The sequence below is a fragment of the Myodes glareolus genome, chromosome 25 (assembly GCF_982192425.1).
Source record: "Myodes glareolus chromosome 25, mMyoGla1.1, whole genome shotgun sequence".
In the NCBI taxonomy this organism is placed as follows: Eukaryota; Metazoa; Chordata; class Mammalia; order Rodentia; family Cricetidae; genus Myodes; species Myodes glareolus.
In genome coordinates this window covers 33,083,604-33,098,204 of record NC_142050.1, presented here as the reverse complement: position 1 = coordinate 33,098,204, position 14,601 = coordinate 33,083,604, and the positions used below count along the sequence as shown (strand labels likewise).

Below are 14,601 nucleotides of genomic sequence, written 5' to 3'. Positions count from 1 at the left end.
TTTCAGTCAATTGGATCATTGTACTATTAATGTTTTACTATCTTCTAATTACTTGAAAACTACATAGTAAATTTCAGGTGCTATATGTTAATTTTATCAATTAATGTTTATATCTATTATTTCTTTTTCCCTAATATACGACTTACGCCTTTGAAACATGAATTTATAATTTTCTTCTTTTAAAATCAGTTTTTTCTCCTGTAAGTCAAGGCTTAATTTTTTTTTTCAAACAAGTACTTACTGATAAGGAATATCTATATAAGGGTCCAATTGGCTTGGAAAAGAATGGCTTTCCTGGTCTTTAATCTTTTCTTTCTTTTTATTTATTTTTTGTGGTACATTTGTAATCCAGATTTATTACATTTAATTTTACCTTAAAATAAGGGTGTGTTTAGTTTACGTTTTAGGTACTTAAGTTAATATTTAAAAATTCATGTCTTGTTTCACACCCAGATTCCAACCAGTAAGCATGTATTTTATATATGTATCAATATTCCAAATATTGAAATCATTTTTAAAGGGACTGTTAACAAATCTAGTCACCCGTAACTAGACCATGACTGACTTTTCCACAGGGGAAGAAGAGGTGAAGGTTTCGACCATGCCACTGTCAGCCTCTTCCCATTCATTACAACAAGGACAGCAGCCTACAAGTCTCCACACTACTGTGGCCTGACAACAGAACTGAAAGGAGAGGATTAGACTCTGGGGTGCTTGCATGGGCAACTGGATTTTTGCATGATTTCTTTCTGATTTTGCATTTAATGTATACACCCAAAAGAGCCAATATAAACGTTCCTCATGCCTACAACTAGCGTGTACCTCATAGTTGCTAAAGTATTTCTTCATTAGGCCTTTAACATAATTTAATAGCATAATAATTTTGACATTGTTTCTCATGAGTGATACGATTTTTTAACTCATACAAATAAACTTACAGTACTAATTAAGATCCCAGAGGAGATTAGCTAGACCTGTTCTTATTCTATTATTGGAAATAATACAAAAGTAATGGTAGTTCTATGTTTTTTGGTTTGTGAAAAAAATGGTAATATTCTAATCTACTCCTGAAATTTTTGGAACATTAAGATAATGTTTATTGCATTCTTTGAGTCCTTGAAAAGAAAGAATACATATAAAGCAAAACCGGTGGTGTCATTTAATGCTCAGAAAGATGTTGTCAGCCATTGTTTTTAGTTGCCTAGATTTATATCATATATTATGCATTACATGTATACAAACTGTTTTGTTCTTCTTCATTTGCACATTTGCACTTTTCTTTTTGGATGGTTGTTAATTCTGCATAGATGGTTAAAAGGTAATTATTATGGCCTAAATGCAATATAATCTCTTTTCTCATGCACTGCCTAGTATACCAGGAAATGCCTCAAAAACAGAATTTCAACTTGTAGTTGACTTATTAGAAACTTGAACATGGGGTAAACATTGTATGTAAGTAGTAGCCATAGCAGTGTAACATTTTTATTGAGCAAACAGTAGTTCTAGGTCTGTTTGGAAATTTCTTTGTTAAATAACTGACATGTGATGAAAGTACTTGGCCAGAATAAAGCTTACAATAGAAGAGAGAAGTTGGGTGTCCTATAAAATGAGACCATATAAGTTGTAATCGATGACCTTGGATAATCAAAGAACAATGGAGTACTTTATAAAGGCATAATGTAAAGTGATGTTTTGATAATGCAAAGCTTCTTGAAATAGTCTCAAATATGATAATAAAAAATAAACTGAATTTAGTTCTACGCAGTGGACAAAAGCTAATTTTAAAAATATCACCATAAATGCCTCTGGGGAGAAAAAGAAAACCAGACCTCTTGAGAGTTAAAAGAAAAGTTTAAAAAATATGCCTTAATTTGTTTTTTAAAAAGAAAACAATATGAAAAAGTATTGTGAATGCCAAAAATAAATCAAACTATTATGTTAAATATAAAAATTTAACATAATATTAATAATAAAACATCTTATTTGAAGATGTTGCTAATGTTATATAGCATTGGCAGTTTTGGGATTACTTTTCAATATAAAATATGGTGACTTCCTGTTACAAATAACAATAAATGACTTCATCCTGAGGTATAGTGGAGTAAAGTGAAAATTTATTTTTAGTTTTTTTTTAAATTGGTTGAGTTCATAGAATTGACCTATTCTCTACTCATTTAATTTGTGTTTTTAGAGTTCAGCATAAATATTAATCTCTAGCTTGCATTTAAAAGTAAATTTGTAGCAACATTATAAGAAAGCTACTGTCTTAGAAAATACCAGTATATTACTGTATGCTTATTAAACATCAGCCTTTAAACATACCTTGATCAGTTATGACTTTGCTAAGTCTGCTGTGGGGTTGGAAATCTGGTTCCTGGTAATGGTGCTTACTAGATCTTAGCTTTCTCCAACTTTCAAGTGAGCCTTTTGTTGGCTCTGTTTCCTTACAAGGCCATAGAGGGTGACTAGCTCCTCTTCACTCACTTCCTTGTGTTGTGAGGGGTGCTGCTGAGCAAAGCTGCTTTCCTTATCTTTCTCTGTTCTTTTTCATTCTAAATTTGTAAAGAAAATTTGTCCAAAGTTTTCCCAGACTTGCCCATAGTCCCTGATAAGTGTCCAAGGCTGTCTCCTCCCTGCCTGTATTCTCTCCCCTTTTTCCTGCGACATAGCTGTCAGATCAGGAAATGTTTCCTGGGCAATTAAAATTCAGCATTATAGCTTATGTTAAAAACTTACTTTTAAGTTGTTTTATGTTCTTTTTTATGATTTCTAGACCGTATAAAGCCTCACATTTTTGTTTAATATGTATTTTAAAAGTCTTTAAACATTATGATTTATACTAAAACATGGAAGAAATTATGTGGTACATGAAAGTACTATTTTAATATGGTAAGCAAATTTAACAAAATGGTGGAAAGAATGAGGAGTTCTAAGAGTTTCGGGTTTGTCAATACATTCTTGTATGATGAATTTTACACTAGAGGATACTATTAATTTCACTTCTTTGACCATTATAAAATGATTAGTCTTTTTCTTAACACAGGGATTTTTAACTTGGGAATCCCAAACTCTTGGAAGGTATATGTGAAATGGTGGGTTTATGTGCATGAACTTATGTTTGTTGTTTTTCTAAAGAAGAGCCATAGTTACTAGATTGATAAAGAGTTTGATTACATTCTCCCTCTCCAAATGGTTTCAAATACTAAGAAATGACTGCCTTCAAATGCCTTCATCCCCTGAGGGAAATGGAGTCCTGCCCCAGTTGTCTTTTAGCTCTGGGATGAGAAGTGCTCTTTTATTTTCTCAGAGATTCCAATAGAAAAATTTTGATTAATGATGATTGCCTTTTCATTTAACGTGTATTTTTCAGGTGATACTTTGGCACGTTCGCCCTCATGTTTCAGCATAGCGTTAATTATTTTTGTTCTGTAAGCTAGGTCTTGAGGGACACAAGGTTGAATAAGACATACCGACAGCAATCTAATGGCAGATTTACTTCACATTATTTTTATCAGCTTGACCTTTGATACTCTTCGTCACAACAGCCATAGCATTCCAGACTCATTCTATTAGTTTATTAGATTCATTCCATTACTTGCTCTAAGAATGGCAGAGTGTTTAATACTGATACCTATGTTCTAAAATGTGTACTGATTTGGAAGGAGGTTAAAAAAATAGATAAGACATATTCATTGTTCTGTTTTATATACTTATATTTCAGCATCCTGTAAATTGAAGATATTTGTATGTTTCTTTGAATTAAGCAACTTTAATGCAATTTGTCTGTGCATACTTGTACTGACATAGTTTACTTGTATGGTATTGCACATACCTTTAAAACTGACAGAATTTTCTTCTGCCCTGACACAAGTTTATAGGGAGGTACAGCCAGACACAAATTCTGCAAAAAGCTTAGAGAAAGGAAAGAATTGTAGAAACATTTGAAATACCACAAAATTGAGCACTGCTATATTTATGTAAACATGGGTGTGGGGACTTTACTTGTGTTGGTTTGTAAGATTTTAGATTTTTTTTGATCATGAAATTTTCTCAATTCTGTTTAATTTTCTTAAAAGATGAAAATATAGTTGCCTTTTTTAAATTAAAAGAAATAATCTATATTTTATGAAATAGACAAAGTCACATATCTGGTGATAAGCCAGTACATCTGCTGTTAATGCCATCTCTCTCCCTTTTTGAATGAACACTCACTCTGTGCCTCCTTGGGTTGGGTGAATAGCTGTAGTGTTTCCAGATATTCCCATGAACGTGTTTAGTGAGTAAGCCAAACACTGTGCCAAATTTCAAAGTAAAATAACAGGAGCTAGAAAATGAGCATGTTTTTGAGCTGATGAAGGTTTTATAAAAAGTGGGATGTTGTTACTTTTGAAGAGGACTTACATTTCAATGAAAAGGAAAAGTTGGTGCAGTAAAGGAGAAGGACTGATCCACTGACCAGAAGGACCAGGAAGTAGACATGACTGAGGTTTAAGTTCAAGTAAGCTAAACCCTGGGAAAGGAGGAAGAGAAGTGTAATTAACTCATTATGGTGGGGGTGGGTACTGTAGAATTTGGGCATGGCATAGCAACATGTAGCATTTGAAGAGGATTAATTTGGTTAGGTATTTCATTGAAGTTAGGACAAATCCAATTTCAGGATGCCATTGTTGGCCAGTGAAAATTGGACTAGACTATGTTTGGCTAGGTCTTTAGTGACCTTTTAAAACCAAAATTGCATGAAATGGTCCAAGATAGGAGCTATTTTTTTTTAATTATTCTCTCATAAATGACATCACAACTGTAACCTCCCTACCCTTCAGTCCTTGAACCCCACCCTTCCCCAGATCCACTGTTCCTCCATTTCTCTTCAGAAAAGAGTAGGCCTCCAAGTAATATTATCTGGACATGGCATAACAAGATGCAGTAAGAATAGGCAAATACCCTCATATCAAGGTTGGACAAGGAACTCAGTAAGAGGAAAAGAGAGGAAAAGGGTCCCAAGAGCAGGCAAAAAGAGTCATCAGAGATACCCCACTCCCACTGTTAGAAGTTTCACAAGAACTCAAAGCTAAATAACCATAGCATGTATACAGAACACGCAGGTTCTGTGATTGCCACTTCAGTCTCTGTGAGTCCTGCTTAGTTGATTCTCCTGGTGTCCTTGACAGCTCTGGCTTCTACAGTCCTTCCTCCTTTACCTTTCCTGGAGCTCCACAAGCTCCACCTAATGCTTGGGTGTGGGTCTCTTCATATGACGAGCTAGATTTTAAATAAAACCAAACCAAGAGTACAGGATTTTATTGTTGTCATTCACTGAATACTACCCTGTGTTTTGGTGTGAAATCTAAAAATCATTGAATCACCTTCCACATCACTCACAACATAGTCTAACAGAAAATACTATACCAGCCTCCTTTTGACTATAAGATTATTAATTACTGTTATTATTCCAGCTGGCCTCAACATCACTATATCACTGAGTGTAACCTGGTATTTCTGATCCTTCAGCCTCCATCTCCTGATTTCTGAGTCCTGGGATTACAGGCACGTGTCAACATACCCAGGGTTTCACACTTTCCCAACTGAGGGCTACATCTTCAACTTCTCTCCCCCTCTCTATTTTCTAAAAGACAGGATCATATGATGTATCCCAGGCTGGCCTCAAATTTACCATCCTCTCTTTATCTCAGCCTCTGGAGTGTTGGGTTTACAGGTGTGCCCCAAGCTGAGGAAGAAAATTTGTGAGATGAGGTTTTCTTTAGAGAAGGCCAGTCTGATCTCCATAGTCAGTTTCAGAACAGTCAGGACTACATAATCTTGCAGTCAAGAGGAGGCCAGTAAAGCATTTCCTGTCAACCTGTGGTGTGAGTGATGTGGAAAGGGATTTCACGACAAAGAACAGGGTGTGTTCAATGGATAACACATAGTGAGATTATGGTTAGTGTGATGACCTCAGTGCTAAGTAATGGATGAAAAACAGAGAAAGAATGGTGGATTGTAAGATTGGAAGGACAGCTAGCTGTTGTTACCCCTGTATGGCCTCTACCCTGTTTTCTTCTTGTCTTTTTGAAGAATAGGAAGTTGATCTGAACTGGAGAGAACTTGGTGTTGCCTGCAGAATCTCAAGCCTGGTTTCCTATAATTTGAAATTATCTAACAGCAAACTTCTTTGAAAGAATGGTAGGAGAACATGAGAGTAGTGAGGAGAGCCTAGAAAAGCCGAGGTTGAGACAGGCAGATTTGAGGAGTCTCTGTATGTGCAAAGGCGTGATTGTAATGTTGGTGTCAGAAAGAATTGGGGTGGGTGGATGCTGGATATAGTGAGTCTGTTAAAGAACCATTGTTAAACTAGAAGCAAAATAGGAAGTCCCAGCATAGGCTTTCCTCTTAAGAAGGCAAAATGTTCACACAATTGGATTATGTTATTCTGTTCATTGGAGTGGAATAGAGAAAATTTATCAGTCTCACCATAAAGGACAAAATATTTTGCTAATTTTCCCCAATGAGATTATATTTTAGGTACAAATAAAATCTACAAATTTGGGGGCTAATATACTTTTGGTTCTTATATTTTGTATACTTAGGTTGGTAATCTTACTAAAAGTTATTGAAGTATAATAGAGCAGGAATGAAGGTGTGTGTGTGTGTGTGTTTCTTCATCTAATTAGTGGCAGATGTCTCATTTGGAAGCAGCCTTAGTTTTCTGGCACATGAGTATTTTTTAAGTTAACTAGGTTTGCTTCCATATGTGTAGGGTGAGGTGTCAGCTGTTAAACAGTACTGCATTTGTGAAGCCGTGCTGATTAAGAAGCCACTGCTCTTGACTAGTCTGTGATTTGCTTTTAGGAGAATTAATGTTACTACCACCTAGTTAAACTAACTTGACAAAAACAGCCTAGGAAAAAGGGTTTATTTTTGCTCACAGTTCCAAGTTACAGCCCATCCATCATTTGGAGAAGTTACAGTGCTTGTGACAGCTGTCAATATTTCATCATCGTCAGGAAGCAGAGAGGAAGGAATTAATCATGCATGTTATGCCCAGCTATCTTTCTCCAGTTTTACACACCCCAGCACACAAACTCAGGAAGTGGTGCTACCCACTTTTAGGCTGGGTCTTCCTGCATCAGTTAATGTCATCTAAATATTCCCCTGTAGATGTGTCCATTGGTCAAACTGATCTAGACATACCTTCTGAAAAAAATCACTCCTGAGCAATTCTAAAAAAAATCACCTGAGCAATTCTAAATTTTCTCAAGTTGATAAAACTAACCATTACACCCATGTTACATTGCTAGTCATGGGGGTGGGGACCTACTCTCCACCTAGAATTGAGGTAAGCCTAAGCAGTTTAATCTATGTGAGTTGGCCAAAGTGCCCTGAGGTTCTGTAAAAGAGCATAGAATGTTGACCTTAACAAGCCAGTCCATTCTTCTTAGCTTCATCTTGCCCACACTTCCTAGAAAGTTGTTGATTTCACTTGTAGCCATTTCACACTGTTTGGATTATCCTAAAGCTTCCCAGAAACTCCAAACCGACTTTAGAACAGTGTTGCCACACCTGCTTCTTAGTCCTCACATCCTTCATTGTGCTGGTAAATCCAAAACCATTACTCCCGAAATTCCCGTCGTATAATTTATAAAATAAAGTACCCATGCCTTTCTTTTTCATAGAGTCAGGTTCATGTAAAGTAGGATTAACTATTTAAATATGTACAGGGTACAGGCCTAGTACTGCCCTTTAATTATTTCATTGTTAGTGAGAATTTTGGCCCTTTATTGTTGGGGCATTCTAACAGTGGCTATATCCACATTCCATATTTTACCCAGTAAGCTGAAAGGTAAATAAATATCAAACTTTAAAATACTCATATCTCTTCACTGCTTCAACTTAAGCTTTGACAGTTTTCATTTCCACCCCCCAAGTCCCCTTCTGCAGAAAAAATAAACCCAAAAAGAACAAGGAACCAAAGCCTGGATCCTTGATTTCTTCTAGGAACACCTTACTGTCTTCAGGATGCTTAATTAGCATCATGCAAGAAAGGCTTTCCTTAGCTGAGGTGTAAGGTATAACATTTGTTCTCTGTGTGTGCATGAGGCTCTGGGTGTAGTACCTGTCTGTACTTGTCGGCTGTATCTAATTGTCAAGGAAATCCTCCACCTGGTAGTTATAGCAGAGAAAGTAGTCTCATGCTATTCTTCTGGGACTTCTCATATCCTGATGTGTTTCATCTCATTCATATATTTGGGATTAATGCCGTCTTTTAAAAATATTTTCTGACTAATTTTATTTCTCCCAAATAAAGACTTTTGTATTAAAATCTTTAGTGCAAAATTTTACTACTAAATAAGACCATCCCATGTCACTCTTCAGAAAAATCTTTGAAAAAATAATTTTTGAAGATTTATATTACAAATGACCTCTGATAGATAGCACAGTCTTTAGCAATTCTCCTTGTAAGAATCAAATAATAATCCAATCTCAAAAGGATTGTGAGGAGGTGTTTTTTGTTTTGTTTTGGTTTTTGTTTTGTTTTAGTAGTCACATTCAGACAAAATTTAGATCTTTTTAGTCCTCTTCCTTTTTTTTTTTTAATATGCACAATTCACTGGTGAAAAGAACGTTAAGAGTCTGAATTTTCTTTCATACCTACAACTCACTGGAACAGAGAACTTAAAGATTCTGGATGTGTTTCCTCACTAAATGTTGTGTCTTACAGTTTAACTATTCTAGAGGTTTTCTCAAGGGTTTTTCTGCTCAGAGTCAGTGAAAATGAAGGCTTTCAAAGTACCCATGGACCTGCAGTTATCACATGGCCTATAAGCTGTCAAGTCAACTGTGGCCCAGTGATCCAGGAGGAACTTTAAGAAGAGGGGAGAAGTTTGGCCTTTCAAGTGTTCTTCATGTAGACTTCATTATATTATTGTCAATGTCAGAACTAAAAGATTAAAAAGTGGTGAGATTTAATATATGCACTTAGGACCAACACACACTGCTGATATCTCTAATACTATGAAACAAATAATCCAAGAACTATGTAGTGATGGCTCTAAGGTGTATTACAGCAACACTAAAGGTGTGTTCTCTCTCAAGTTCAAGTTTGAAGAAGAGGTACTCTGTGCTATACCTCTTAGACTCTTAGCTGCTTTGCTGGCTTTTTCAATCGAGGACATTATGCTTTAGCACCGAAACAGAAAAGACTGTACAAGAATTTAAAGATGGTAACATCAGCATCTCCAAGAGAAGGTCAAGAACGTTCTCTCCAGTCAACTGTTACAGCCTGCAGCTGTGTATTTCCTGATACGGCAAAATGTAATTCCAGTACTCAACTCCATATTTACACTGAGCACAATGGTCTGGAGCTTCACTGGGATTTCTTGAAGCCTCGGCACATTACATGTGTTCTGTTGCCAGAAGTCTGACTCCCTGAAGCTGTGTGGTTGGTTTTTTTTCTTTTGTTTTTACATCTATAAGTTGACTACCCAACTAAACGAAGGTAAACCAGGCCCTGTGTTATGAAGTCATCAGCCAAGTAGGAACATTTTGCATTCACCTAAAACTGTTAGGTTGCATGTTATTGTTTCATCTTATGTTTTTGCTATTAAAATAATACATTTTATTAAAATTCATAGTTGTAGCAATTGTATAAGGTCCTGTGTTTGATCTCCAGTTCCCCCTCCCCACCCTCCACAAAGAAAAACCTACCATCATTATGAATTAAGGCTCTATCTACTTTTTAAAAAGATTTTTTTTTATTTTATATATATATAGTGTTCTGCCTGCAGGCCAGAAGAGGGCACCAGATCTCATTATGGGTGCTTGTGAGTCACCATGTGGGTGCTAGGAATTGAACTCAGGACCTCTGGAAGAGCCATCTCTCCAACCCCTCTGTTTACTTCCTAATGCCCATTAAGGAAAGAATGTCAGGTTCATTTCCTTACCCCTTCCTTCTAAATTTGTTTGCTAATAAACCTTACTGTGATCTTCACATGGTCCCAATCAGTCCTGCTAGATATAAACTCTTAAAACCTGGTATGTTGGTCTTTGTTACTGTTTTGTTTTGAGACAGGTTCACACTTTTTAACCCTGGCTGGCCTGGAGCTTGTTCTGTAGATAAGGCTGTCACTGAACTCACAGAGATCTGCTTGCCTCTGCCTCCTAAGTACAGAGACTAAGGCATGAGCCACCGCACCCAATCTCTCAGTGTATTTTTAAATTTACTTGAATATATTGCTAAGATAAACATGTGTTTAAATAATCCTCAAATGTACAAGTTATGTTACAACAATTCCAGATTTTAATTTTTGAGCATCTTATGTGTCATTCTGGCAGCTTGTGCTCACATCTTTACCTTTTTCTTTCTTTGGACAAAGAATCATTCTTGATCCATGTAATTTACCACAATTAGTGGGGAAGTCACAACTATATCTTCTAAATTTATTTATATTTTACTTTGAAACAGGGTCTCATGTAGTCCATTCTTGCTTTAAATTTACTTTGTAACAAGATGACCCTGAATCACCATCTTCTGAGTGTTGGGTTACAGGCATGTGCTAACATGTCTGCTTTTATGTAGTGCTGGGAATCAAACCCAGGGCCTTATATAAGTTAGGCAGGCACTCGTCAACTGATCTACATCCCCAATCCCATAACTAGACCTTAATGTTTGCTATTTGTGTGCTTTTCCTACTGAATTCAGATGTCCTAGATTTTCTCTATCAGAAATGCTAGTTGTCACTCAGTGTGTTCTGCTAGCTGGAGGCACTCTGCTCCCCTGTCCATTTATTACCAGGATGGATTTGGATCTTTTAAATGATCGTATTCTTTTCTTCCTTTCTCTTTTGAATTAAAACAACACATTGAACAGAAGGCATAGTCTGGGTTTGGAAACTGACTGAAGAGCAACCACTGCATTGTTAAATGTTGAACCAACAGATTTTTGACATTGGAAAGTTTTGTGATTCAGTTCAGGCAAGTTTTTAAGACATTCTTTAAAAATCATGTAATATTTCTAATTATTTTCTTTCACTAAAACATTAGTTCTAATTCAGTGTGACGCTCCAGAATATCTGAAATAAGAATTACAGTTTCTGACTTATATTTAAAATGTATTCATCTAATCTTCCTTCCCTCTTCCCTTCCTGCCTTCTTTTGCAGTGAGCTTGAATATTGACTGAGAATTGGTTCTGTCAAGACCATCTCTGGCAATCTGTTCCAAATTCAACTATAATAAATCATAACTAAGGATGAACATTTACATAAATACATAATCTTAAGTGATTTTAAAATAAAGTCTTTTTAGTGGACTGGTGGTAAGCATAAAAGTCTTTGAATTCATCAGAGTCTTTTGAAATGCTATCCTGCACAGGAGGACTGGCTCTTGCGGACTGGAGAGGATGCAGTCTTATTAAGACAGACTCTGTGTGTGTGTGTGTGTGTGTGTGTGTGTGTGTGTGTGTGTGTGTAATAAAAAGTTCAGTAATAAAACTACATGTCACAAGCATATACATTGACATAGTAGTCAATACCAGGTGATTGTGTTGTTGAAGAATTTCTCTGTTCTTCATATTAAAATAATCATTTGAAAACTGGAAAGGTTTCCTTTTACCCTAGTAATTAAATAAGAGGAAGGAAAATCAAAATAACCTTTAAAAAGCATCAGAAAACCTATGTGCTTAGAGCTGCTTTTTGTTCACTGCAAAATTAGAAGTTAAGTTTCCCCTGCACTCCTTTCCCCCACAATGCATAGCTTTCTCCATTCCCTGCATCTTCCAGTTGATGAGACTACATTGATACATTGATACAGCACTATCACCCAGATTCCACAGTTTATAAGAGGACTACTCACGCATGCTGTTGTACATTGTACAGAATTAAACAACTGTAAATGACATATGTCCATCATTGTACTGTCCTGATATTCCTCTGTATTCTGTCTGTTCATGCATCCCCCCACCCCCACTAAGCCACTGGTCTGTTTACTTTCCCTGTAGTTTTCCCTGTTCTATTTTTGTCTTCTTTGGAATAACATTACCCTTTTCAGCTTGTCTCTCTTCACTTATTAATATTACATTTCTAGTGTTTTTCCCCTTATAGCACACATTGCACATAATTACTGAAATTTCAATGTGTACATGTTTGTTTCAGAAAACGAGTGCTTGTATCTCAGCCAATCTCAAACCTTAACAGATACCTCTTGGTTTGCAAAAGTTTTGCATCAAGAAACTCGTGGAGGTGTATGAGTGGTCAGCTGAGCTGCATCTGTCATACTGTAACTATACCCATTATATTCTGTCTTCATAGAAAGTAGTGATCGGGTTCTGAATTTTTTTAAATGAAATTACAGCAAAGTAAACCATTCTAATGCCTCGAAATACTTAAGCATGCAGCTCATAACCAAGTTATGAATTTGCCTTAATTAAAATAATATTTTGGAAAAATGAGTAATTTTAGTTTCATTTGCGATTTTGTGAGTTCATAGGCCCTTAAGATAATTCTGTGCTTGTAAGAGGTGTCCTTTAGAATTGGATGAGGCTGACTGATCTCACTGTTAAAATAAAAGTGAACTGTATAATCAAAATGCAGTAGATACAGCTTTAGTGATTTAACTTCTAGATCATTGGAAAATCTCTTAATTATAAAAATTGTGAACATCAGAAATCTTAGAAATTTCAATAGAAACTATTGGGAATCGCTGTAAAGTCAGCAAAGTGTCTAATCTGAATGCAAAACTGGAAAGAAACTTGTACCCCAATTTAAAAAAAAATGTTTTTTCAACACTGAACAATTAAAAGCTGTTGTTGACTTTATTGGGAAGAGACACTCTTCTGTCATTCAACAGGGACATGAGAAGCAAGCAGAACAGTGTGACTATTACGAGAGTGTGGGAGCAGGGTGGACCCGGTTGACATTCATTGCATGTTTGGGGTCATGCTGCTCCTGGGGCCTACAAAGCTTGAACTACTTTGTGTGAGAGTTTGGCTGTGGAATCATGTAGTCAGAATAAACCTGAATTGTGACCTACCTCTTCCTTACATTGTTAAGATCTCCCCCATAACTCCAACTGCATGTTACACTTTAATTCCCTTCCCAGCGCCCTACCACCACCACCACACAGGTGTTTACAGTGTTACTGCTTTCCATTTTACTGCTTATTTGATGTGCACAGGAAAAAGTTCTGTATATACTGTCTATATGTATATATAGATATAAGTAGATAAATAGTGTTGATCTTTCTTAACTTAGACACAATTCCTAAAGCTTCTATAAAATACTGGAATTTTCAGAATTCTTTTTACTGGTAAGCTGTTAAAGAACTTTGTTTTAATAATTAGGAGTTCTTTATGGCAACTTATAATTGCAATTTTTTTTCTCAAAATCTTTTCATCATTTCCCATTTATACCGTTTCAGTGCTGTTTTGCAAATCCACAAAGGAGGTTACTGCTTGTTTTCTGTCTTTTGGATGTCGATCCGATTCTCAGTTCAGCCATTCACATGTAACTTGATACCCAGTTTTCTCTGTAGCTCTCTGTAATATATGTTACTTGACAGTGCCTTTCTTAAATTGAGCTTATATCTGATGGTAGTAATTCCAGGTGGTCAGATAATAGATCTGCCTTGCCATGAAAGCCATTCTTACTGACAATACTTGTCCTTACATTTGTGTTTATATACGCATCTAAAAAGGGGGTAGCTGAGGCTCAGACTAGTTAACATTGTGGTTCGACCAAGGTTGTACTATTTCTGATTTAGATGTGCACATCTGCTTAGGTGGTGTTTTTAGACACTCTGTACCAGTTTGGTTTGTTGTTGTTTTTTGTTGTTGCAGCAAGGTTTCTTCATGTAGCTCTGGCTGTCCTAGAACTCGCTCTGTAGACCAGGGTGGCCTGGAATTCACAAAGATCCGCCTGCTTCTGCTTCCTGGGTGCTGGGATCAGAGATGTACGCCACCATACCCAGCTGTACGAGTTTGTTTGTTTTTTTAAAAAAAAATTCAGATAACATGAGTCTGATAAGTAAATCCATTATGCCTTTTCCTGTGCACATTACTGGATACTTAGGTTTTCTTTTTTCTCTCCTGTACTCTCCTGATGCATTTAAAAAAGAAAAAAAATAGGAATGTGTACATGATAAATTTTGTGTGATTGAATTTGTTCTAGAGTGAATTCTTCTATGTCCCCATCTTAGAAGTTTGCCTTATGAAATGACTATATAATTATAAGATGACAGCTGTGTTATTAGCAACTATTTTAATTTGTGTAAAGAATGTAGTAATTTTAAGATATGGTTTTCACTCTTGATTCTGACACCTGTACAACTACCTCTTTATTTCCATATTTTGAACTTCTGTACATTTTGTTAAATATATAGAAAAATGCAGAGTTAAACAATCCAAACAGTGTGGCAGAGACTAACATAGTATCTAAAGTTCTGCATAAATTTGCCTGGACTCTGTTGGTAGCCATGCTATTTTTAACCATCTTTATTCCAAAGGGTAATCATTCAAAACAGCATGGACCGTTGAATTCAAGATATACTATAGTCCAACAACCTAAGGAACCTATACCAAATGAATTACTTTGATTTGATTGGTTCATTATGGA

At 36.0% G+C, this 14,601-nt stretch overlaps 1 protein-coding gene across 8 annotated transcripts in view; it reads left to right on the top strand.

Annotated features, from left to right (window-relative positions):
• Cnot4 (CCR4-NOT transcription complex subunit 4) overlaps positions 1–14,601 on the top strand; it is a 104,884-nt gene that overhangs the window by 79,930 nt on the left and 10,353 nt on the right. For 2 of the 8 annotated variants that reach the window (XM_085683992.2, XM_085683991.2), the window contains exon 11: positions 576–1,760. The exons of the other annotated variants lie outside the window; for them this stretch is intronic. In XM_085683992.2, the coding sequence (XP_085540118.1) occupies positions 576–676 (101 nt within the window). In that variant the 3' untranslated portion in view covers positions 677–1,760. Of the gene's footprint in view, positions 1–575; positions 1,761–14,601 lie in introns of those variants that run through there. 8 annotated transcript variants of the gene reach the window in all.